At 39.7% G+C, this 27,080-nt stretch overlaps 1 protein-coding gene across 1 annotated transcript in view; it reads right to left on the minus strand.

Annotated features, from left to right (window-relative positions):
- The window catches only part of LOC105830793, a 54,443-nt gene that overhangs the window by 9,173 nt on the left and 18,190 nt on the right, over window positions 1–27,080 (minus strand). The window contains 9 exon segments of the mRNA XM_012670378.3: window positions 5,710–6,156; window positions 7,336–12,862; window positions 14,034–14,503; window positions 22,405–22,640; window positions 22,845–23,053; window positions 23,664–23,741; window positions 24,519–25,359; window positions 25,521–26,076; window positions 26,322–26,452. Of these exon segments, the coding sequence (XP_012525832.2) occupies window positions 5,710–6,156; window positions 7,336–12,862; window positions 14,034–14,503; window positions 22,405–22,640; window positions 22,845–23,053; window positions 23,664–23,741; window positions 24,519–25,359; window positions 25,521–26,076; window positions 26,322–26,452 (8,495 nt within the window).

The following is a 27,080-nucleotide window of genomic DNA, read 5'->3' on the forward strand; positions in this document are numbered from 1 at the left end:
GGGAGATTAATTAAATCGCTCCTCCCAGGCGCGAGTAATCACGCGCTTCTCCCAGTCGGCGTAATTTCACCATCCTCGGATTGTCTCTCTCCGGGAATTTGATCTCGCTTCCTTCGCGTTTCCCACCGCGCGCGGAAAACGCGGCGCGCGCCCGTTACTCCGCTGAACTGTATACATAAGTATACGTGTGCACGCACGTGAACGACCGTATCCGGGACATAGTACTACGCACGGAGAGCGTGGGCGAAAGTTCTGCTGCACGAACTCGCCCGGTGCGGAGAACTTTAGCGTTTCCAGTCCCCCGGCGGCCGTTTAGGCGAGACTATTCGCCAGCCGCGATAAATACGTTACAAACGGGATCACAGAAGAAATTGTTTAATTGGCGAATAAATATGTAATTAGATTTTTCCAGCCGTTCGTATACGTATTTCAATCGTTCTCTCGGTGGTATATAATTAAATTTCTATAGTTGCATTTCTGTCAGTCAGATATGTTACTTTAGCGAAACACGCTTTTACTTAATTCTCCCGGGTGCACTTTTATTATACATTCGACTCACAATCATCGCTTCCGTTTTACTTGAGTTTTTCCTCTTTCCTTTACTAACTCCGTTTACCTTTCCTTTAGAAAACGCTATTGCACGTATCCACGAGTAATTAAATTACTCACTGCCAGAGTATTCGAGAGAACCGTGGAAGGGAATTTGTCGATATGCGTTTTATCGCGAAAACGCAGTAGCCCAATGCAAAACATTCGCAATTATCGAATTATTTTATCGAAGCTGTAGATCTTGCGATGATAAATTAATATCGAAATGATTGTGCAGCCTGTTTCTGCGTAATATGTAGCATAAATGTTGTTAGTTGAAAACATACTTTTAGAAACTTAAATATTTATAAAAACTGTAATTAAATTTTTAGTCTTTTTCCCGCATTAATTTACATTAATTATTTTTAATAAATATATGTATTTAAAGCTGCGTATTTATTATAATTTAGATAGCGTTAATAAATACATTTGGTCAAGTTTTTTCTTTCTCATTTAGAGCAAGTAATGAAAAATGGTATTTATGGAAAATTGATCTGGTTTTTTTTCGTTCCGGAATTTCTTTTCACGCAATGGTCAAAGCGTATATATTCGTGCGATCTTATTAATATCAATCGAAACGGATTATAATCATAGAAATCTGAAGGATGTTGTGTAGTGGGTAGAGATATAACGTCTTGCTTTATGGTTGTCCACGAAGCGAAGAACCGTTCTAGTAGTCATACAAAAAGTTTGACACGCATTCTAAAACATGCAGTAACGATGGTTCAATGGTATTCTTAACTTTTTAAACGGTTTTTTTTTTGCATAATTTATCTATTTTTTGAGAATTTTTACTCTTGAGAATAATTTCGTCTACATTTTATATATTTCAATGATACAGAAAAGAAGATTTCAAGAAACAAAAAGGCTAATAATGTTTTATTAATTCTTTCTTTTACGTGTCAGATTCGACTGATACTTATCAAACTAAATTTCACTGTAATGCAACCTATTTCTTAGACTCTATATATGCTTGCTGTTAGTTGGACAGCTACGCAATGTGAAGAAAATAAAAATAACTTGAACATCCTGTACTGCTTGCGGCGCAAAACGCTGATTAAGGTTCGCATTAGATTTTATTCGCGAAAAATTGATCTGGTTTAAAAATAGTAACGTAACGACGATCGTTTGCGAATACAGCATAGAGCACTGCAGATGTCGAACGTAAACCTGTCGCCGATCGATCTCTAACGAGCAAAAAAGGATGAACGAGTCTACGGCAAACGAGAGCGGAGTTTCGCGATTCGGAAGTCGCAAATACACGTGCGATACACATACAGCGCAATGAGTGTGTTGTAAAAAACGCATATGGTAGTATTATGGTGCTGCATTGGCGCGATTGATAAGATTCGGAAAGGATTTCTAAAGTTTTGTTTAGAAAGTTAAGATGAAATATTTTAATTGAATCACTTCATTTTATTAAAAGAGACAATTAAAAAATCAAAAGGAATATAACAAAGCATATTTAGAAAAAATCTTTGAATGTACCTGATTTGTCTCTACTTTTGTGTGCGCATAATTTATAAGAAAATGCCAAGACAAAAATTATGTTGGAAAATTTTCTGTGTCAATCGACTTAATCAGAGTACATTTTTTATTGAGTGCAGACTCGACTTTGCTCCAGTAAGCAAGTTGAATCGATTAACGGATGTATGTAATACTATATAATATTATATATTATATAGGAAATCATCGAAGTAACGGCGAAAAGAAGAGTACAAGTAGATGGCAACATTTTTATTTTAACATTTAATTATAGGAGCATTTTTATTTCTCGTATTATTTCAATAGACATTTAGTTTGGAATCTAATTACGACGACATTCTATTTTAAATAGAGAGTTTTGCTCGCAGAGAGAATTTTACATGTGGAGAAATGATCGTTTTGGCGATGAAATTTTGTGTACGGGTTTCGGAGGTTTTACTCGAGCCACGAGTTAAAAGGTGGTTTGCCCCGTTATCGATCCGCGAGAGACGCAGTTGAAAACGGGAGTGGCAAGGACCTTAATTTCATTAGATGCTATCCGTGAATAGCAAAATCTGAACTACATACATTGGAGTAAATTTAATCTAACGCGATTAATAATTGCTTAATAGCAGTAACAATCAATAGCGATAGAAAAAGTTATCTTGTAAACAATATCATTTTAGCTTTACATAAGAATATATAATAAATAAAGATTAAATCTCTATATAATATAAAATACTATGTGTAATATCGAATGAAAAATAATTAACATTTTAATAATTGATGTAAAACTTCTTTAATTATCGTGAGCATCAAATGTATATATTCAGATTAAAAAGCTACGTATTAAAAAAATAGATGTAATAAAAAAAGAGATTAATTGTTGTCATAAGATTATATCTTTTTTATCAAGAAGTATCGGCGTTTTTAACGATATCTAAAATTGTGACTGGCTCTTTTTAAACCACTGCGTTTTTAGCCACGATAACTTGTTATGTAGGCGGAAAAAGGCTGGAGATTATTATCGGGAGACATTCACATTCAGAAGTAGACTGGGTTAATGCTCGGCAAACGTTGTGATATATTTCACCGATCGATAACCTGGCAACATACATAGCGGTGCATGGAAGATTCGAACCCTTTCGATTTGCACGTGTGCAGTAATATCCACGAAAATATTTTACACGTAAATTCTGTAAATAAAGTGGAAACTGTAGAAAAATAAACCAAATGCGTTACAACAGACGTGAAAATGCGATGTTATTGACCGCGAATAACGAACGTTGCTTTTATAGCGTCTCGTTACGAGAGTAACAGGGCGAAAGGTTCGACAATACGCACACGCGGAGTGCGAGGAGTGGCCCCTGCGTGGAATTATCGATTGTCGCGCTGGAGCTGCGGGGCGCTCGGCGGGGACGTCGGAGAAAAGAAGGGAAACCTCGTAATAAAGCAGTTGCACCTGTTACACACGAGCGAGCAGCTGAACGAACGTGCCGCATTATCAATGCGCGCGGCGTTCTACTTGTCGCGCATAAAAACGCACGCTTCTCGCCGCAGAAATGAACGGCGCACGTGTTTTCCGTGTGTTTTGTAAAAAAGAAAGAAAGAGAAAGAAAAAAGCGTGCGCTTCTGTACTTCAAGAACGAGGAACGCAAACCTAAAAGAATTATCTGCCTTCTGTGGTCTTTTCTTTGATTGCTGATTTTTAAAGTAACGCACGTATTTCCAAATTTAATAAACAATTCGGTTAAAATAAATAAACAGGAGCATTGTTAGAAAGATTCAGTTGCTGGATTGAACTTATCTATAAATTAATATAGAATCTGTAGAACATAATTTAAAAAATTTATATTAAATTATTATGAGAGATTTTTATATAAAAAAATATAAATTGTTTTTATATAAAATTGTATAACTTTTTTTATTGCTGTATAAACTTCTTATTATATTACTGCATTATGATATCATTTTTTAAATAATTGCATCGAAATGCTTTTGATTTGACTTGCTTTATATTGTGATTTAAAGTTTGTTTTTCAATTGAATTAGATAAATATTTTAAATTTATTATTTTTTATTTTTTGGTATTTATTCAAAAGATTTGAACTTAACTCTTTCCTGTAAGTTTTTTTATTTATTGATTTTATTGCTTATATCTTTAATATATATTTTTTTAACGTTGAAATCTGTTTTCTAGTCTTTTTTTTTCTAATATATATATAACATTATTGACGGAAGGATAAAGATACTTTCTTATAAAGGTTGCGTGTCATGATCGTGTTTTATAATCAAGTACACTAGCCAAGGAAAATACTTCAATGTGTTTAGAAAATAAATCTCTATGGCGCATAGATAATTATGACATAAGCGTAATTAAATTAAATGAATTTATTCCAAAGAATGGGTAAAAAATGTAACGAAGGTGTCGGAGATTTGTTATTACAGCAAATTTCACGCGACGAGTAGCACGCTTTCGCAACATTGTCCCGTTTTTCGCAGCGTTTACGCCTTCAGGGAAGACGACAAAAGAATCGCTGCTCCGATTGCTCAAGTTTACAGATAAAAATCACGTTCGCTCTCGCGCGATATGAAATATTTTAATATACAGATAATATAACGTCTTTTCTTAGTCTCACGGTCAGCTTAACGGCACATTCTTCTTGGAAAGTAACAGGCAGCGATTCCTTCTTAGCGAAAATTTTTAAAAAGATATAATTTTGCTATAATAAGTTTTAAATGTTGTAAAATTATATCTAAACGAATGTACGTATTTCTTATCGAGAAAGGCATTAACTTTTTTAAATTCAGCCGACAAGCTGAGCTTAGATAACAATTTAAATTACCGAGGATCATTATGGTTTTGAATTTCCGCGAACTTTCCGTTCACCTACGAATAAATCTAGAAACGGTTTCTCTTTTGCCATACGTTCTTCTTTACGACGACGCTCGCCGTAATTTCATATTTACACTTAATCATTTGCATAGTGCGCGCCACGTGTGCGTGACGATGCGGCCGTCTATTTATCACGCGGGAATCACACGTCTGCCGACCGAATTTCCTTTCATCTGCGCGCGCTTTCTCCTTGTCTCTCAAAACCTAGTATTTTAAACACGAGAGATATGCCCTCCTCCCTCTTTTTTTTACATAATATTAAAATAATTTAATGAAGCGTTATACATAATAAAATAAATACTAATCACACGCGTTAGTATATTGCCATGCATAATGAGATTAAAAACTGCAGCGTGTTCGATGATTGTAAGAATGTGCACAAGTCGCACACTTTCTCTTATTATATATATTACAAATTTTTCATTAAAGTTATAAGACCTTCCCAAAGTTTTGCGGGAAAGTTTATAGAAACTTTAGTTGCAATAAAGTTATTTATTATCTAAGTGAAAAGTAAAATAAAAATTTCTAAACTACAAGAAGCTGTATCAGTTCAACTAGAAACATTACATTTTCTTCGTGAGTATTTCTACTTTTTTAATTTGTTTTTAATTAGAAAAATAAGACAATATATAAAAACCTGAAGTACATAAAAATGTAACAAAAAATACCCGATGTTCATCAGGAAATTTATGATTAGAAAGGATTTGACCTTTAGCACAACTTGTGCGCGGCTGTTTAAAAAAAATATAATTGTGACCTACCCGACGTGAGCGACATCGCTTGTTGTCTCCTCGATCTGGAGTTGTCCCGCTTGCCGCTGGCCGATTGCGAGCCGGAAACTTGCAAACCCGGTGCACTGACGGCGCGTTTAGGTCCATTGCCGATCGCGCCGGGCCCGATGTTGCTGTTCCTGGCGAAGCCGGGCGGTCGATACCGTGCGGACTTGACGCCGCTGTGCTGTGGCAGGAAATGGTAGACGCTATGCGCCTTGTGCATCGGCGACGAGGTCGACGTCGCTGCCGCCGCCGACGACGACGAAGACGTCGTCGTCGTCGTAAGGCCGGTCGGTGCATTCGCCGCAGGTAATCGCGGCAGGGAATTGGTAGCCGCACTGATGGCAGATTGCATGCCACGTGGTAGAGTCGTCGCTCGCGATTCTCCACCGTATTCCAATTCGTCCTCGGTATCCTCGTCGCCGGCTGATGCACCTGCACGATGATTAACAATCTTGTCGGATAATGTTGACGATGCTGAGCGCACTTGAAAGTGCGGTAAACAATGTAATCTTACACGGAGAGAATTTTCACGTTGTCTCACAATTAATACGATTTTCAAGGTAATTTTTAAGAGAAAATTCTCTTCGTGTATGTAAACGTGAAAGATGAATGATTTCTGATGATTTGCATAATTATATTATTATAGATACAAATTAGAAATACGAGCTATCTGCGATTTTATAGTAGACATAGAGAATGTGTATGTATTGATATCAGTTTACCATTTGCGTACAATGCCAATTCCATTTCATTTAACCTATTCAAAAATTTTATTTATTGGTACTTGTATGCGTACGCGACGTACATGAAAATTACTTATTCATAAGAATTATGAATTCATGAGATGTCATTCATTGATAACTACGGTGACGAAGTTGAGTGAGAGAGAGAAAGAGAGAGAGAGAGAGAGAAATGATTCTATAGAAGAAAAATAAAAATAATTGTTGAATAATATGTTTATCTTGTTTCTTTGTACATATTATTAAAAATGATTACAGATTTCAATAATTTCATTTCCTTACAGTGATTTTTATAATAAAACTTTTCTCTTTTGTTTTCGATAATTACACGCAATAAAATAATTTAATAGAAATCGTAAAATATTAATAACATAAATGATATTTTTATTATTTTTTAAAACATATTTTTAACATAATTTAATTGCTTGTAATCACGAAATTTTGTTTTTTACTTGTTATAGAATTAATTGAAATGGAATTGCATGCGGCAAAACACACAAACAAGGCGTGGAGTTGCTTTCACGCTTCCTAATTCCAATTTATTTTACCAATATAAGTACAATTATGTTTAGACCTGCCACTGCGTGCGCGTCCATTCTATTTATTCCATATAAATACAACACTATTATCGGGACTGATCTGACTGTAGCGTCTAACGTGTTCAGTCCGCACCATAACGTAATTGCGGAAAAGGAATGCTCGAACAACCCACGGGATTGCTTCGAGTCGGCGAGGCAAAATTGAGCTGTAACGCCAATTACCACTGTTTCCGCGATGTAATACGATCTACGGGAGATCACTCCGCATGGAGAAGTGCATATCACATCCATTCATTCACACATACGCAGGGACTAGTCGCGCTCGGACTCACCTGACTCTCCCCTGGTGTTAGCATCGGGAACGGAAGATCTCCTCCTGTTGCTCCAGATCCTTTCCTCGATGGAACCGCCGCCGGTTCCACCGTTCCCGGCCCCGCTTCCGCCACCAATCGAACCGCAGCTTCTTACCCTGTCCAGCTGCTCCCTCGAAAAGCTCTTCGGATTGAATAACAAATCGCCGGCGCTGCGTCGTTTCGCGGCCAGGGCACTTGCACTCGCACTAACACTACCATTACCACTGACGTCACCGGAACATGCCAACAGGCTTAGCTTCGTCCTCGAATCGGCAGCCATCAGCGTAGACTCAAAACTGCCGCGCCAAGAGAACCTTTCGTAATCACTAGCCTCTCGTTCTTCTCCTTCCTGACCAGCGGTGGCTGCCGGGTGGCTGTTGATCAGCAACAAAGGGTCGTGAGACTTTGATCTTGGTAGCTGCAAGTGCGCTGACGATGGCGCATTGGTGGAGTCGGACGTAGAGTCATCATCTTCAGTGGTGGACGCTGAAGATGGGGTCCGGTGATGCTGAGAATATCGCCGCCAAGTGGTGGAATGATGATGCGCTGGCCCGCCTTCCGAGACTTCGTGCATCAACGCTACTAGCCGGCTGCCGATGTGATGCATCACCTTGGCGATCAGTGGCGGACTACTATGCGGCGTGGAGTTGGCGTCCGAACTCACGCCGTCACCGGTCATTTTTGTGAAGCTCTGCACCAGCTTCTGGTAAACGAAAGCGGTATCTCTGCCTAAACAGGGCGCAGATTGCATCGCTGGACCCGGTACTTTGATTTGCTCTCTCTCCTTGTCCGATAGAATTGCGTCACCGCCGGCGGAAGCGGTATCGAATTTACTGATGATCTGCTGACAGCTCTGCGAGATCTGTTCCTGCAAGGCTGATCTGCGACCTCCAGCGGCGCCCTCGAGGTCGGAGCTAGTGTAATCCGAGCTGTCGTATGAATCCGACCACGTGTCTTCCGAGCTGAGATATTCAACGATTTCGCGCACTTGCTCGTCGCGTATCCCCGGCACCGTCTTCATCAACCGCGTCAGTTCGTTCTCAAAGTACACTAATTGCGGCGGTTTAGTGCGGTTCGGAACGCAGAGTCGCGCTTTCGAGGTATAACTCGGGAGCCGAGGACTCGGCGCCGGCGAAACACCGCCGGAATTTGCGTTAGTGGCGGTTTGTCCTTGAGCTGGTCCTTGACCGTTCGAATTGGCCACCATGGTCTTGAAGAATTGTCGCATCTTCGACATCATGAGATTCGTTTCCTCATCGCTTGACCAATTGTTGAAACTGTCTTTGCGCGATAATGAAGCATTCGCCAGGTGCGGTAGATTCGCATGATTCATGTGCTTTGTCAAGTTATTTTTGCCAGCCGCTCCTTCCTTAGTCGCGCTTTGATTCGCGTCTTGAGAATTCTCCGAAGTTTTATTGAGCAAGCGATTTTTGTCGGCTTCTTGATCGGCTTCGGTGCTACTCGTTTGATTTTCGTCCGGCAGTTTCTGATGCTGAAGAAGATCGTCACAGCTCCCGACGAAGCCTGAGTCCCGCGACTGTTGCTTCGATCGTTGACCATCATTTGAATTCACCGAAACCGAGTTTCTTGAAGATTCCATTTGCGAGGACGACGCTACATTCATTATATTGCTATTATTTGTAAGAGTGGACGGTGAAGAGGACGAAGACAGAACGGACTCCGGCTGCGGAGTCTTTGCTCTATCTGAGTCTTCAGAATTCATTGCTTCGTTTTCGTTTTCTATCACAATTTCGTTCATCCGCGTAATTTCTCTGTTGGGTTCCGGCGTCTTATTTCGATCGTCTGGCACACGTGGGCTTTGAGTTCCCAGATTTCGTGGCTTTTTCTTCTTGCGTTTTACCGTGTCGAACTGACCGTCCGTGCCAAATACAGCAGTTTGGCCATCTTCAGTACCATCTGTCTCTGTCGAGGAACCTTCAGATTGCGTCTCTTGTGCATCCTGATTAAGACTCAGGTCTTGAAGAGAATTTTGCGAGCTCAGATTTTGTGAACTCTGCGTGAGAGCTAACAAATTATCCAGAGAAGAACTATGAGATCTGCCTGTACCTCTCGCACGTACTAATTTCTTCCTCCTTTGTGCTTCTGGACTGGGTCTGCCTTCGGAATCACTTCCTACTGAACCATCAGAATCTCTTCTATCCTGATCGAAGCCGAGAAATTCTGATAAATAATACTTTTCCAGTCTAGATGAATTTAGGAAACCGTCACTGTTATTCGACCTGTCCTGGTTTTGACTACTGCCGTTAGCTTCGTCTTGGCCGAGCGACTCCAATCCCTCCGAATAAATTGACGAGGTTTCCGACAAACTGTCGACCTCGCGCGAGCCCATGCTGGAACTGTTTCCGTCACCTCCCAATCCAAAGAAGAAATATTTCTCCAATTCTGAAGCGGAAGGTGGTCTCGGCTTTTTCGAGGGACTTCCCGTAGCCAAACTAGGTTCTGTTTCACTTTCCTCACAGGATTCCTCGACGATGGTGTGCAAAGTGAAGTCGATCGCTTGCCTTCGATAACCCCTGAGTTCTTCTTCACGATCACCGAAGTTATTAGCTTCATCTTCGGAGCTTTCTTCCGTGGCAGTAGTCGCGCCCGGTTCGTCTTCATCGTGGGATACTTCTTCCACCCAGGAATCGTCATCGGCCAGACCTTCCTCGAGTATAATGACGCCACTAGTACCCGAATCGCTAGACTGCGATGAAACACGTTGTTGCGTACCTTCGTGATAATCCGACACGGAACGATCCTTCGACACGTCATCCGCATTCTCCTGCCGACAATTGAGCGGCTTCGGCACGTTCTTCACGGACACGTCGTCGCTTTCACTAGCGCTACCGACACTCAATCCACTATCCACTTCAGGCTCGGCTGATTGATGACCCGTCGTGACGGCGACCGCGGATGGCAGTCTTTTCACCATCAACGGTTTGCGCGGGGCGTTCTTACGAATCTGCGGTTCGCTCGCTGCCTCCAATGCCAGCTGGAAGTAGCCGGCCAAGCCTCCCTGGCCACCAGCCGAATGGATCTCATCCGGTTGCAGCAGCGTCGTAGTATCCGACGTAACGACACTTACCGGCTGATACGACGCTTCCTGAGTAATCATCACGAGGCTTCTGTACTTATTGTTGCTACCGCTAGTATTGTTACTGCTGTTGTGCTGGGCTGAGTCTTTGATAAGGTCCTTGGCCGACGCTTGGCCGTCAGCGGGGAATCCATTCTCCTGCCGAGTGCACGGGCGTCGCTCGACTGAGCGAAACCGTGTCGCGTCCCCCTCCTCGGAGCATTCACCACTACCACCAACACCGTTACCATCACCATTTCCTCCCACCTGAGCAGCGATCTCGCCTCTCACCGGGCCGTCATGCGCAATGTCCACCTTGCTGCCGTCGCCGTCTTGCTCCTCCGCGCTCCTCATCATCTCCTGGATCCTGCTGGCTGATATCGCGTCGCCCACGTCGGCTTGTATCCGCTCCTCACCCGCCGCTACCGCCGTCAGGTCGTTGTCTCCTGCCCCGCCATCTTGACCGCTGCGACGACACGTAACGGAGCGATAGCCCTCATCGTCGTCTTCGTCTTCGCCGTCGTCGTTGTCGTCCTTCGTGCCGATCATCGACTCTATCGAAGACCGCCCGCTGATCGGTCTCTTAGACTGCACGCTCCGCTTGGCGCCGCTCTTCGTCATCGTCGGACTTATTTTGTCATCACGATTATCGCGAAGATGATAGCCGTTCTCCTTGATGCCTCTCGAGCTATCTTCCGTTTTCCCCTTGCTGATTTGGTATAGTAATTCGTCGTTAATCGCGGCGACCTCGTTGTTGAAATCGAAAGATGATTCAATCGGGGTTACTTCATATTCATGAAGCTCGTCACTGCTCACCTCACTGCCTGTGGTGTTGCTCTCGTTGCTGGTACAACTGTCAGTAGATACGTCGGCAATGACGTCGACGTTCGAACGACCTGTCTCCGATAAACGCTGCTTATCTTTTTGCCTCTCGCAATCGTTCTTTATGCTCGATCGCACAATTTGCTCGCTATCTGAAACTCCAAGTTTGTCCTTATGGTTGACGTCAATCTCTTCGGAAACTGAAATGTCGGAGGAAACTCCGGAAATTTCGAGAGAATCTGGTACGATGTTCGAATCCCAGACGTCGCTTGAAGATGATTTTGGACTTTCGATTAGATTATCTTGCAAAATCTCCTTCGACAGATTAATATTAATAGCTTCGGGGCAAATCTGTATTTTTGAAATAGGCTCTTCGTCTATTTTCAAGACAGCTGCAGGTGGATCGATACTATCGGGATCTAGCATTCTAATAGATTTTAATTCGATTCGATTATCAGAACAGTCATTATTGTCTGCAAGATATAATTCTTCAGGGATCGATCGACGTTGTAATAGAAAAGGAAGTCGTTTATCATCATTGTCACTTCCGGTCTTCTTATTGCGACTTCTTCGCTTGTCGATCAAATTAGCAGGTTTATCTAATAATTTATCATCGCTTTTAGATTGATCATTGTCGACGATGTAAGCCTTGGAGCGTTTTGTAGATTCTTCCAGTTCGTTCTTGCTTGTTTCCCGTTCATTCTCCACGAGAACATCTTCATTCAACAGCCTCACATGTTGCAACACCACCGGTTCTTCCTCGGGAATCGCAGTGACGCGTTTCAAGGTCACGCCCCCTTCCGCCGCGGAATCCGAATCATCCTCTTCATTGTCCTCGATGTCGTTATCGCTGGTGAGCGAATCGTCGTTCACCACAAACACCTTGGAGAATCTATGCGAACTAGAATCCTCTTCCAGATCGCTGCTGTCCGCCGATGATCTCCCGGACGAGCTGCCCGAGTCCTCTCGCGAGTGCTGATACATTCCTTGCGCGCTTCTCTCGAAGGATGACGATAATGAATCTTCGCCGGTAGCCTCTTCGTTCTCTTCCGTCTCTTTTTCACCTTTCTTGCATTCCGCTTCGGTATTTTTCGTTTCTTCTGATTTCTTTTTATTTGTAGTGGAGGAACTAGACTCGTTGATGTACTTCGTTGACAAATTCTCCTCCTTCCTAAGCTCTTCAGCCTTTGGCGCGACGTTCGCTTCGTCCCTCACATCTTGATCTATTTGAGATGACTCGAGATTCGTCGATGAGGTCGTTATTGTCTCAGTTATCGGACCATACAATCTCGGGGTCAACACCTGATCGGGCGGGTGGAAAGTGCAAGTGGTCGGATCAAAAGTGCTAGCGAGCCGGGGATCCAGACGCGCACCATGAAGGGGCTGGTTGAATCGAGGGTGCCAGGCGAACCAAGGTGCCGCCGGGTCACCTCGTAATCTCAGAGTTCCTGGTTCGGCGTGACCGTCGCCGCGACTTATCATGGATGACGCAGCTGCCGCGAAATCACCGGTCCACAGCGAGGCTGGTACCGGCACTGGATACGGGACCGGGACCGGTATGGGTACCGGCACCGGAAGCACGTTTGCGCTTCGGGAACCACCGCAGGCCTGGATAGAACGACATAATAATGGCTCGCGACTTTTCTTTATCTTAAAGAGGCTTAACACAACACTTTCCCTATCTTTTATTTCGTTCCAATTTTTTGTAATTATTACACGCGTGTGAATTTAGTTTTCTTTTATTGAATAGTTTTTATCTTTATACTTAATTTAATCTAAAGTTAACTATTTTATGCCTTTAATTTTCTTATTAGTTTTCGTTTATATATGTGTTTTATTTTTTTGTATACATATAAACAATATATATATATATTTTATATTTCTAATTTTTATTTTAATTAATATGATATAATATTAAAAAGACAATATAAGAGATAAACTACATTTTTCTAATTTTAATACCTCACACTTAAAATAAAAATGGAACGAATTTTTTAATTATTTTTTGGTATTAATAAAAGTCTAATTAAATAATATGCATGAAATTTTTAAGTGTTTTATAAATTAAACTTTTCATTTTCCATAAGTATATTCCACTTAGTATAATAAATGTAAATAGAGAAATGGGTTAACAGCTCGAAAGCTGGCAATGACAATTCATCACGGAGCGCTTATCGATCGGTATAATCAATATGAGGCGTCGCTCGATATACGAACGCCTGAGTACAGTTTATTAACAAACTATACCCGTGAATTTCACATAGTTGCCGTGCGACTCTCTTCGCTAGTAGAACGTGAATGATTAATTTAACTGTGGCAATGTGGTTGTCAAACGGATGCACAGCCAGCGGCGCCCAGTCGCGGTCACATGACTCGTGCGTTCATGTCCGTGGAAAACTGTTTTCATTGCGCATAACATTGTCTTTTTGTTCAATTTATTAAGTTGCTTTGTGAGTGAAAATCAGTTTTAACGTATATATATATATATTAAAACCAATAAATAAATTTATAAGAATTAAAGTTAAAAAATACACCGATTAAAAAATAATATACAGAATGTTTAATATGTTAGATTTATTTTATTATGGATCTTTAATATTAGATATTGAAATCTTTGGTGAATTTTTAAAAGAAAATATAACGAAAATTACAAATAGAATTCTTTTTTCTCTTAAATTATTTAACAAATACATTAAACTTCTGCACCAACCTTATCTGAATACTTCCAAGCGTATCATATATGTAAGATAATAATAGTAATACAAGGGAGTAGGCGTACCTGACAGGCAGCGGAACCGCGTCCTGGACAGCAACTCCAAACGTCCTGACCGATAGAGTCCGCGGTGCCGGTGACGTTGACACCGGCGCCGACGGTGACGATCGGCGTCGTTGGCAACGGCAGGGAGCCGCTTTCGAAGTAGTCCCAGTCGCAATCCTCGAGCGACTGCGCGTGATGGTGATGGTGACTGCCGTTGCGCGGCAGCCCGTTCAGGTAGGACGAGCTCGAGCAACTGCTATCGGCATCGTCCTCCTCGCGGCCCGACGATGAATCCGAGCTGATGAACACCAGCCGCCTGTAATCCACCACGGACGCTGGTTGATCCTGACCTGGGCCACCTGTCGCGGGATTAGGACTGCGCTGCCGACTGCTTCCACCCCCGCGTCCGATCAGGTTCAACGTTTGCAGGCTCTGCAGATCCTCACCGCCGCAGCAAGATCTCGCGTGCGATCTCCCACGTCGCCGCGAACCTTTTTTAATAACAATTTTATTTATGATTCACTCGTTTATGCCGGATGATTCAGCAAGAGAATGATAAGAATTACTGGGATTAGTGGAGATAAAAGATGGAATTTTCCGATAAATTGGAGTTATCGTTCATCAATTTTCGAAATCGAAATGTTGGTAGTAGTTGATTATTATTCTTATCGCGATTTAGCTCTTTAGTTCCAAGAATTCAAGTTAAAAATAGCTTAAATCTATCTTTTATAATTATAAGTTTGATTTTTATAATATACTGATTGTAACTAAAATGGATCATTAATTTTTCAACATTTTATCTATTAATTAGACAATGCTTATTACTTCATCATTCTAATGCTCGCATCTATTAGGTTTATTCATTAAAATTGAAGGGAGAGAAATAAAATATTTAGTATTTTATTAATTATATAAGAACATGAACATTTCTGCAATAACTTAATTTCGATTTATTCTATTTATTTAAGTCCGTTAAAGGTATTTAGTACTAGTTGACTAGAAAAGACATTAACAAAGTAATTACATTGTTGATGTTGAAAAACGTCAATTATCGATAAAAAAATAGATTGTTGCAAAATTTCTCTTCGGAAATATAATCTATTTGAAAGGTAGCAGATTTTAAGAAATATTAATTCCCGTAGAGCGTTTTAATGAAGAGCACGGATACGAAAATCGCGATCCAATAAAGAATTGAAAGAGTTGACAGCCCGAGGAACGCGGGCTGCGTTATAACGGAGCGCATCCCTTGCGGGGTCTCACTTACGCTAGAGACAGCGGACAAATTACGACGCTATTAGAAGCAACCGGTTGTACACGCGCAAAAGCTCGCGCTAATGTTTCCCCCCGGCTGGGAAGTAACTTCTGAATGTTACGAGCATGCTCGCTCGCACACGGCGTTAACGAACCGTTGGTAAATTCTAACTTTTGATTATTGCAATCCTGAAACGCTCGCTCGTAGACTAGGGCTCTCACAATTGATTTAAGTCGATCACGGAGAAATTGGTGGTCGAGAATTCTCAGGGTGTGTATAGGTGTTTCTCCAAACTTTTAACGTAACGTAATTTTATAATAATACTTTTTGTTTCGTTATATTCATTAAAACTTATTTTATTACAATATTATGTAGTATTATGATATTATAATATTACATAATCCCTTTTCGGGATTTTTCTGTTCAATTGACATAACATTTTATTTGTTTTAATTGAAAGATGATGCAACGTGTCGCGCATGGAAGAAGAAAAATGCACTCCCCGCCATACGCGTTGTACTAATAGTAATGACGATAGGAAAGTGGTATGATAATGGGCAGCGTAAAAAGCATCGCGTGCGCACACAAGAGGGACTCTTTGTACTTCGTTACTTCGCTCACGCGCGCGCCAGCGAGCGTCACACGTAGGAGGATCGGATTTATATCTATTGTGCGGTCCGAAACAATGCACTTTTAGCGCGCGATGCGCCGGCGGAACGGCGGCGCGGCGCGGCGGCGTCTAAATCTCTCCTTGGTCACGTCACACCGGCTTGGTTCTATCCGTCTCCCCTCGGTACCTCCCCGCCGTGCTACACTACGCGCGCGAGATAAATTACATCCTTCGCGAGGCGCGCGAACTCGCTTCACAACTGCCTCCGTAAACGATTGCGAAATCCCGGCGGCGCTTCCTCGCGGGAGAGATCCTCGCGAAAAAAATGCTTCTGCAGTCCCGTCTCTCCCGATTGTTTTAAATATCCTCCAGATTCTTCCTCTCTCGGCGAGAGAGAAGAACGCCGTTTTTGTTCGCTATATACTAAGGATTTTTAATTGCGATAAAGTATCAAAGTACAGGTTTCATTCATACAACAGATTTTTTTCGAGATTCGTTTCTTTTTTCTTTCCTTATTAAAACTTCTAGTTCGGCTTGTTTATTTATTCTAAATTACTTCTGGTATCTGGTACGTGATAAGAAAAAAAATAGAACACGGTCAAGGTGTCGCGGCGGTTTATCATGAATGGGACGCGCGAGAGAAGAATCGGGGCCTGCTCTGTTGGCGCGCTTTATGTCTGCTTTTTACGCGCCGCTGAATTACCTGGTCAATGGCACGAAGGGGGCCCATCGTTTCCGACCGCGTGTATGATTTTTCGCGCGGGGTCGCCTCGCGCTATCGCCACTAACCGGACATTCCCGACTTCTCGTGAATGGCGTTGCGAGAGGGAGACGAGAAGAAACACGAGAAGGAGATGAAAGAGGCAAATCAGGTGAAAGAGAGATTTTCAAGTTTCAATTTGAAATGAGAATGACGGAAATCGCGGATCTGAGACTTTAATGATAACAAGAATTGAATAGTTCGAGCACGAAAAAATGAAATATATGTATAATTTTTTAATAAAGCATATAGATGGTAGAAATAAAATTAATTGCATATATATGTAAAACGTAGGTTGACCTCATTTTTAGGCTGAAGTCTACAATTGTCAACGCTAAAGTTAGATAAGTCCATGATTCGTGAGATCTACTTTGTATATGAAGTCGTACTCACATGTGAGCCTTAGAAATTATGGGCTTACCTCATACTTAAGCTGAAGTCTACAATTGTCAGTGCTAAACCTAGATAAGCCTATAATTTATATGATCTACTTTAAATACGAAATTATATTTCAGTTTAGAAATACAGAATGGGACTACTGAAATACTCAGCAGCGGCACATAACAATGCTCGAGTCTGTGAAATTAAAATTTTCTAAAAGAGAAATTAACAATTGAATTAAATTTTATAAAATTAAAATTTTATCAGTGACAAATATAATTTTGATATAATCTTTCTTCAAGTTTGCGCAGAGCTGCATTCAATTATTAAAAAACATTATCTTTCAATTATTATAAAACACGAAGTAAAATTGATTGAGTTTTGGAATATTCTTATAAATTCAATTATTATAAAACACGAAGCAAAACTGATGAGTTTTGGAATATTCTCTGTACACATCTATATTTATGTTCACGGTATATATTTCATTAATTATAATTTTGTGAAACCAAGAAATTATAATTAAATTATTATTAATACAATATGCTTTCTGACATTAATGTAGATAATTAATTGCTTCGCATTACATATTTATTTATTTATTTATCTTTTCAATTTCTTTATCTTATCTAACTTCTTGCAAAGTAGATATCGCGAAAAAAAAGTCCGTCGATTTTTCTTTCGCGAACATTCAAAGCGGGGCGCGATCGTGCGGTGACTTGACTGAAAAAGTGGTCGGCACCAAATTCGTCAAATAAAACGTTCCATGACTTTCGCAAGAACCCCGCAAAACTGTTCTGTGGAAGGCTTCTGACGCTGTCTGTCAACGCTCCGAAATACGATGCCAGCGATGCTTCGACAAACATCTTGAAGTCCTACCTCAGATTTTTATATTTTTCTCGTCGTCCTCGGCTATGATTTAGTTGTTACCGCACGTAATAGAGACATGTACATTTGAAGATGTACAAAATCGCACACTTTGTAAGAAATTTTTCAAGAGAGAACTAAAAAACAAATCTAAGAAATTTCGAAGAATTTATTATCATTCGTTATCACTTATTTCTTTCACAGCACAAAAATGAACCACGAACTGTGTACGTGCGATCAAAAATGTAATCAAAAACATAATTCTACACAGGAAGTTTTTGTCGATATCATTATTTTGAAGCAAAATAAATTGAACTTTCAGTGAAATCACGGCTGCTTTTTAAGGAGAAAATGCTTCCTTCAATAGCCAGAAAAAACTCACTTTTACATATTTACGAAGATGTGTTCGATCTTTTCTTTTATCGAATTATGTCGTTTCTTTTATTGATCATCCGGGAATATATGAAAACCGGCTTCGAGGAGTCTCGAAGTGTGTGTCCGGCTGCCACTTTCGAGCGTCGGTAAAGAATCGGAGAGACCGGCAACACGCGGCGGGGAATTGGATTCTTCGAGCCGATTCTTTTCTTGTCGCGAAATAAAGGCGGCTTTGGTCGCCACGCCAACTCGAAGAAGGCGAGGCGAGCGATTCGCGTGGGCTACCGCCGCTAAACTGAGAGCGTCTACGCCGAGGGGCACACCTGAATCCCGCGCAGCGTCGGTCACTACCTTACTACGACGCCTATAGTACCCTGTTGCTATAGTGCATTGCGCCGTGCTGTATCGGGTGGCCAACTCGATAAAGCGGCATGCTGTGCCTCCCATGCTCTTTTTTCTATTTACTCGCAATTCTATCCTAATTGAAAAAATCTGGACTACTCAACGAGATGGAGACAATGCGGATACCTTGAAGATACTAAAACGCGTGGGTCCAAAAAACCTACCTTCGAGATCGAAAATAATAGACCCTAGAGCAGCTATTAATTTGCACCAGCCCATAAAAAAGTCCAATTAAAATATCCATCATATTTTTTGCCGTTGAAACGAATCAAAATAGCCGTGTGTTGAAAGGAGATTTTTGAGGTATGAATTGCAGGAGAAATTTCATGAATTTTTTTAGCTAACTGAACAATTATATTACCTGTGTTTAGTAACTGAGAGGTTAAACCATTTAGAATTTTAATCAATAACGCTTTGTCTGCAATTATTGCGCTTAAAAGATGCGCAAAATCCGATCTCATTTACTAAACAAAAAAGGATAATAAATGAATTATTTAATTAATTAATACGCAAGAAAACTTATCTGTTAATACCAGACAATAATAGAATATTTTTCCCAAGCACATTTTTCCCAAGAAAAGCGCTTCAATTAAATGAAACTCTATGAAGTTCTTGTTTATTTCATACGTAGTATTTTTATATAATTAATGAAAATACGATAATACTAGACAATCACTGGAAGAGACTAGGAAAAACTGCATGCATTTCTATCAGCGAGGTCGCGATATTTTTTTATAACCGACCGTAATCGATTGCTACGTTTCGGAGTCACGGTCGCGCGGATTATTGCTCGTCGCTCGTCGAGCGTTGATTCCGCGTCACCCCGTATATTCGCGTCGCAGGTGAGCGGACTATAGAGTGCCAGCAGGGGAACGTTGTTACACTATTATTCCTATGCTGTTTCCCTGGGCCCCGCTTCGCTTCGCCTCACCTGCTGCCCACCGCTTCGCTCGCCGTCGCGCCACGTACGGATGATTCCGTGCCAAAACGATCATACTCGGGCAAGAATGAACGATAGAGATGAGCAGATAGGAGCTTTATTTGGAATCTGGGACGAGAACTTTGAGATTCACGAGCGAGCTACGCTCGAAACGTGGCGAAAACAAGCCGCCATAAATTTAAGATGCAATGACGTAGAGAAGATAACGATGAACAAATTAGCGGAAAGGGTACGGGTGTCGGACGAGGCGTTGTGGAACACGGCTAAGGCGAGGCTTGATATATCTTAAGTAGAAAATTTGAATTGTGCTAATTTACGATAACTTGCAATGGCTCTATATATTTATTTGATAATAAATTAAACATAAAGAAAACCGGGACAGGTTCACTAACTCGTTAGAACTTCAGTGATAAAATAGTTTTAAACATTTAATTGATGCAATTGACTATGTAGCAATGATAGAGACAACCTTTCTCTACATTTTCATTCTATCAACGGTGCTATAAGTCATATAATTTTGTTTTTAGTAATTAAAATATCAATACATAGCATAACTTTGTGTCTGCCAATTTAAGATAACTTGCTGTTACAACTCATAAATTTATTTAAATAAGTTAAGCGTACCTTTCGTCTGTTTCCTGCTTCATTCTTGGAAAAAAATGCTTTGCGGTAAACATTTAAAGAAGAAGAAACGTCACTTTTCGACACTGGTTGCTAATCGCCTCTCGTCCATAGCAAATATAAAATCACGACAGTCCCGGCGTAGAAAAGGAGAAAGTACAGCGACAATAGAAACGTGAGTGACAACTGGAATATTCTGAATAATTCCATGTTTGCAGAAGGCGCAGACAAACACCTCGAGACGAATCACGTAGTAAGAATTATAAAATAATGTAATCGGCCCACGAAGTCATTCGATTCGCGTCCGACTCCAATTTTACGATTGCTCCTCGATATCGCACAAATCGCGGGTGTATTTGCATCACGAAGATCGACGTTGATTCGGAATATGCACGTCAAGCGTTTTATGCACTATTAAACGTTGGATGCATTCCTTTCACATTCCTCATCGAATCTCTCACGGCAGACGAAACATGAGATTAAGAATAATTGTTCTCGTTTGAAACGCGATGGTTATCGGAAACGAAGCGGAAATTTTGTCAGAAACAATAGAAGTAAAAGATCGCCTCGGCGTCAAGCGAAAACTGTCGATTTTTCCCCCGAGACATTATCGTATAGAACAACTAATAGCAAAAGTCTCTTGAGATAAGCGATAAAGATCAATTGGAACGTTCCTTCGCTGCCCTGTTGATTGTTCTTCTCTCGTTACCATTATTTCTTTTTCGTCAGTGTGTTTGCAATGTTGCGTTAATTACGGTTTAATTTTATGAACCATTATATTCCGTACTTTTTACGCAATTTCGTTTAGATATGATTTTATTATCGCGGAACATTTAGGATCCAACATTGGGCCGCAAAGGAGTTTATTATCTTACGTTCGGACGTCTTTTAGCTTTCGGGACGTTAATGGTCCCGCACGGTTTTCGTGGAGAATACTGCAGTACTCTGGCCGCTTACGAGCCAGGAAGTTCGCCCAGGGGTTTCAATAATCGATAGGTTTATCGTTACGGGCCATATGGCGCTCTTTACACATGCAGATATATTGTGCCATATCATATGGTAGACGAAATATAATGAACAGTAAATATAAACGAATAAGAAGGAATATGTTATGCCTACAAATTTAATAAGTAAAAATCTAGGAATAAATAATATTTTAGTCGACAAACTGGCAATTCTTTATTAAAGTTTTAGCTCACAACGTTTCGACCATACAATTTGGTTTCCTTTTCAAGTTTGGACCAAGTTGTGTGTATGTGTGTGTGTATTATTATACACTTCAGAGTTCGAAAACAAACTTTTCGAACTCTGAAGTGTATAATAATACACACACACAATAATATCGCAATAATATCGCAATAATATCGCATTTAATTTTAATGCATTAAATTCCAAATATAATTATTAATCGCGAGGTAACAATTGAAATTTACACTTAAAAAGGATCAAATCCTATGGTCGAAACGTTGTGAGCTAAAACTTTAATAAAGAATTACCAGTTTGTCGACTAAAAAAATTATTTATTCCTGGTTTTAATTACTGGCGACAATAAACTAATTTCAATTTCTAGCAAAAATCTAAATAATAATTTTTATTCGACTAAGAAATTAACCTCACATTGTACACGGTAATAATTTAATTAATCTAGACATGTCTGTTATACATATCGTAAAAGTTTAAGAGCAAGCAAAAAGTTTTTTTGCTAACATATTAACGTAAAAAGAAAATCTCGCAACTTTTCGTGGTTTATTACGAGCGACTGTCGCAATAAGAATGAAAACATCACATCGGAAATTTAATTGGGAGTCGCGTCAGCACGCGATTGGGCAATTATGGCAATTATTGGCGGTCAATGCGGCGATCGCGAAAGTGAAACGATATTTGATTACCATACGATAAATACTGTTCGTTATTATTAATTACGGCTATGCTTTTTGAAAATGTAAATAGCTTAGAGAAAACAAACAACAGTAAAACTCTTTCTACTAACAACGAAAGAAATTGTATTTATTTAATTAAACAACTCTAAAGAAAAGTTTTAATTAATTTTTCTCGATCCTTAATCCATTAAAATAATTGTTTAAATAAACAAATGTTTAATCTGTTACGCACATTAAAATTACTGTTGTAATTCTAGTTTAAAAAATTATGTGTATTTTATAATTGTATTACAATTGTAATTACCTTGAGCGTCAAACTGCCTTCTTCGTCGCAACATCGTCCTTCCTTGCGAAGGAACTGGACCTGTTCTGTCGTGACCATCTTCGTTGATTTCATCCTCACCTGCACTGGTTGCACTATCGCGTTGCACAACTTCGTCGCTACCGATTGTCGACGAAACCGCGCCACTGCCGTTTCCTCCGAAAAACTTCACCTTCCTAGCCAGTTCCGCGTATCCGTGCAAACCGGTCTCACTTAATCTATATGATGAACACAAAGCAAATTACAATATTTAATTTTAGAGATTTTAGTAGAATACATTTTATTTTTACATTTTATATTTATAAGATTAATTTTTATTTAAAATAAAATATCTTTCTTTAAAAAAAAAGATCCGAAAATGTGCAAATGTGCTTTCTTGTAATATTAAAGGCACTTATTTTTGTCTAAATGAATAGACGCACCTGATGCTCTCGCTACCACTACTCTCATATCTCGTGCTGCTATTGGACTCCCTCCTGGTCCTCGTAATAGTATCGCGTATCCTCTGGGACGCGGAACAGGAGTCTCCTCCTGTTTTACGTGGTAATGCAGGAGTGGGCTCGCTCTCGCTCTCCCGAGGACTGTACCTCGATGATCTCGTGCTCAATGGACTGGCTTCCGGCGATAGATGCTATTAATAAAACAAAAACTCAATTAAAAGCAACTTTTTACAAACTTTTTACAAACTCTGAAGTGTATAATAATACACACACACTCACACACAATAATATCGCAATAATATCACATTTAATTTTAATGCATTAAATTCTAAATGTATATCGATATTATTAGAGGAAGACCAATACTGACACTTCTAAAGTGTTTTATTTATTTCTCAAAATTTTTTCTTGTATTTACAGTGTATTAATACAGAAAAACATGATCTGCTTAAATAATTAAAGAAATAAAGAAAATACTTCATACATTCATATTTTTTTTTATATAAAATCTACTAAAAATGAATTCTTTAAAAGTAAGAATAAAATTTGCATAAATTTCTTTTGCAACTTACATAGTTTTCAACATTTCATTTTTAGCTTTTGTTTAAAAAATATTATCTAAAAACAAAGTAATATGTGAGTGTTGATAACCATTCTCTATCTATTACAAAATATTTATAAATATCGATAAATATTTTATTTAAAATTTTTCAAAATGTGTCAGTAAATAAATAAAATTCATATAAATGTATTAATTATTGAATTAATTAATATTAAATCGTATGATGTATTATAACTCACACTTGAACAACGCTTATTCGGAGTGTCATCGGTGTCGTCCGGATTTGAGAATTCTTCTTTTGAAAACTTTCGCCGCACCTGTTTAACAATATACTCGTGACAATATTGTGGTTAAAAAGTATATTAAGCAACTTAATAGTTATGAATATTAATAAATAATAAAATCGAATGCATATGTGAGAGCCTTCTTTGTTTCTACAGACAGTTCATAAATATGTATCAGCACTTTCGTGAGTGGGAAACTATCGCTTCCCAGAAAATAATTATTAAATTATTATTTCGTTATTTTTTGCATAAGTAACGGAATAATGATATTAATTTTATCCTATACTTTCTACATTTTATAAGCTTGAAATTATCTCTTGTCTTTAAAAAATATCAAATTAAAAAGAATAAAATGTTGAAAAGTCTAAAAAGAAAACAAATTACTTAACAAAATATAATAAATTTGCAATAAAAATTAAAATATATATGTATCAGAATCAGAAAAGAAATTTATATTCAATATAACTTGACAAAAAAGATTATTATTCATATAACAATAACAATTAAAATACGTATATAAGAATGTTCTAATATTTTTTTTACGACATATATTAAATATGCAAGTTTTCTCATTAGATAATACTATTTTATCCCAAATTAATGAAAGTGAAAGTAAAAACTGAAATATCATGAACATATTTAATTCAACAGAAAAGGCTCATGTTTCGCAAAGGATGCCGGTAACACCTCCACAGACGCACACAAACACACACACACACACACACACACACACACACACACACACGGATACGCCCGCGTATACCTTGCGCCCACATACTACAAACCAAATACACAAACGTATTCACTGACCACTTGGAACTCGTCCAGTCTCTTTCCATAACCGATTTCCAGCGAGCCCTTTCTTTCACTGGTGATCCCGGTGACGTCACCGTCGCTGCCGACATCCAACAACTGTTCGGCAGTGTCCGTCCGTGTTTCCTCTTCATCCTCGTTGTCCTGCCCTTTGTCGTTCTCCGCGACGGATTCGATCGGTTCTCGGGTCGCCAACAAATGCTTCTCGTCTATCGCCTCGTTGCCTAAGACCATCGTGTCCTGCTCCCGCATCCGCTCGTCCTGCGTCCTATTTTCCGCAATGATCATCCTTTCCTGGTGTTCCGCATCAGCCTTCTCGTTCGGTCGCGCGTCTAGCAGTGTCGAGTCTGATTCGATCGAGTCGACCGCCTCCTCTCTCCTCGATGACGATTCTTCGTTGGTGTCGTTGGCGTCGTCCTTGCCGTCCTCGCACCTCGTTCTGCTCGGTTCGCCGGTGGCTTTCAACCTCGCTCCCACATCGTTCACGATCTCCGTTCTTTCTTGTTTCTCTTGCTGCTTTCCTTTCGCGGATTCCTTGATCGAATTCGCGCTGTCCCTGCCCACGTCCTCGCGACTATTGTCACGGCGAAAGATCCTTATTCCCGTTTTCCAGACCTCGTCCTTGCTGATGGACGTTGGTGAAGTGACAAGCGATGGGGACTTGTTCTCCTCCTTAAAATCCTTTCGCGCAAATCTCGGTAAATGACGGATATCGTCCTTGCTGTCTTGCCGCTTCAGTCGCTCCTCCTTGCTGCGGGAAGATAGCAGTTTCGGGATCAAGCTCGGCACGCTTATGTCCTCGCGACTACGACGCAGATCATCGGTGCTTCCTCTGTATCTATGGAACAATAATATAGATTAATATATATATATATATATATATATATATATATATATATCCACAAAAATATTAAAAATAAAAAATAGATTTAATTCTTCGACGAAATTGGAGTCATGTAGTAGTTCATTAGTCTTTCCTTAAAAAAAAAGTAGTAATACCTCTGAGGAATGAGCGATCGCTTGGGCGACTCTTGTGGGCTTCGAATGTCCTCGAACTCCTTGGAGCTCCTTTTAAAAATGGGAATATTCGATTTCCTCTCGCCATGCTTCGTCGGACTCGACTTCGTCTCAGGTGATATGAACTTCGCGAGGATCCTCGGCGGTTTTATAAACGATATCCTTGGCGTGCTCTGCTCCTGCACGGGATCCTCCTGCTCCTTACCCGAACGCTCGTTCTTCTTATTAAATCTTATAGTATCTGGTGATGATGGCACTTCCTCCTCCAATTTAATTGATTTCTCTCGTTTCGTTCGTTCGTTAATCGGCGTGCTTTTCTCGATCGCTTCAGTTACATCTCTGTAGTTGTCGGCAATATCCTCGATGCCGTCCTTCACGTCCAAACCGTCCTCTCGTGAATTTTCAAGCTTTGATAACGTCCTGTCGTCGAATCCTGAATCCTCCAACGGATCTCGATAGTCCTGACGGCGAGACGGTAGGCTGCGGTATATTCGCAATTCCGGGGACTTTCTCGCAGCTAGCCAACGTGTCGGTGGACCTTTAGAGAAAATAATTTACATCGTAAATTCGCTGTCACGCAAAACGAAGCGAAAGCAATCGTGATTGAACTTCAAAATGAGAAAATGGGTAGGAAATCAACACATGTAAATTACTACAGTGTGACATTAATTAACTCTTATCCTCTCGCTAATATTTAGCTTTCTCTGTCTGTTAAGGACGAATTTTCCTTTTCCTCGAACTTTCTACCGAGTCATCAACGGAAGATTAATTATCGAAACGCACCATTAATCGTCCATGCTCGTCGGATGCTGCGATTCAATAAGTCTACCGGGATCTGCGCTGTTTTCTCGTTGACAGATCCGCTCGAAATTGAACTTTCGTACATCCACTTGCTGGTAACGACATGTAATTCTCTGCAAATTAAACGGGTTCGAAATTATGTTAGCGCACAAAGGCACGCGCGGAAAACAATGAATCACGCACAAGGAGGCACTCGGTATCATTAAAGAATTTCACGTACTTGTTATCTTACCCTTTTTTGCGATTTTATTTCACTGAATGAAGATATTTGTATAAAACTTAACAAGAAATTTTGTAAAATAATAATGTTATATCAACGAAAGGTTTTTTTCGATACAAGGTGACGGTTCCAATTATGAAATCATTTAAAGTTAAAATTGTTTCATTAATTTGTGAAAATTTAATGAGGAAACATTTTGAAAAAACTTGTTAATGTACGCAGTAAATGTTATAATTTCAAAGAAAACTTCTATGTTTAACCAATTATAAAAGAAAATTTAAAAACTTATTTAAAAATGTTTACTTATTTAAAGTCTCAATTATAGGTCGGCATAATTAAATGTACGTTTTTAATCTATGTTTAGTGCACTAAATATAATTTATTAAGAATATCATAATTCAACGAATTATTAAAAAGAACTTTAGAGAGCTTATTATACAGCTTATTATACATCTTTTCTTTTTTCTCTAAATATCAGAAATAATTGAGATAGATATCTGTAATTTTATTATAATACATGT

The sequence above is a fragment of the Monomorium pharaonis genome, chromosome 5 (assembly GCF_013373865.1).
Source record: "Monomorium pharaonis isolate MP-MQ-018 chromosome 5, ASM1337386v2, whole genome shotgun sequence".
In the NCBI taxonomy this organism is placed as follows: Eukaryota; Metazoa; Arthropoda; class Insecta; order Hymenoptera; family Formicidae; genus Monomorium; species Monomorium pharaonis.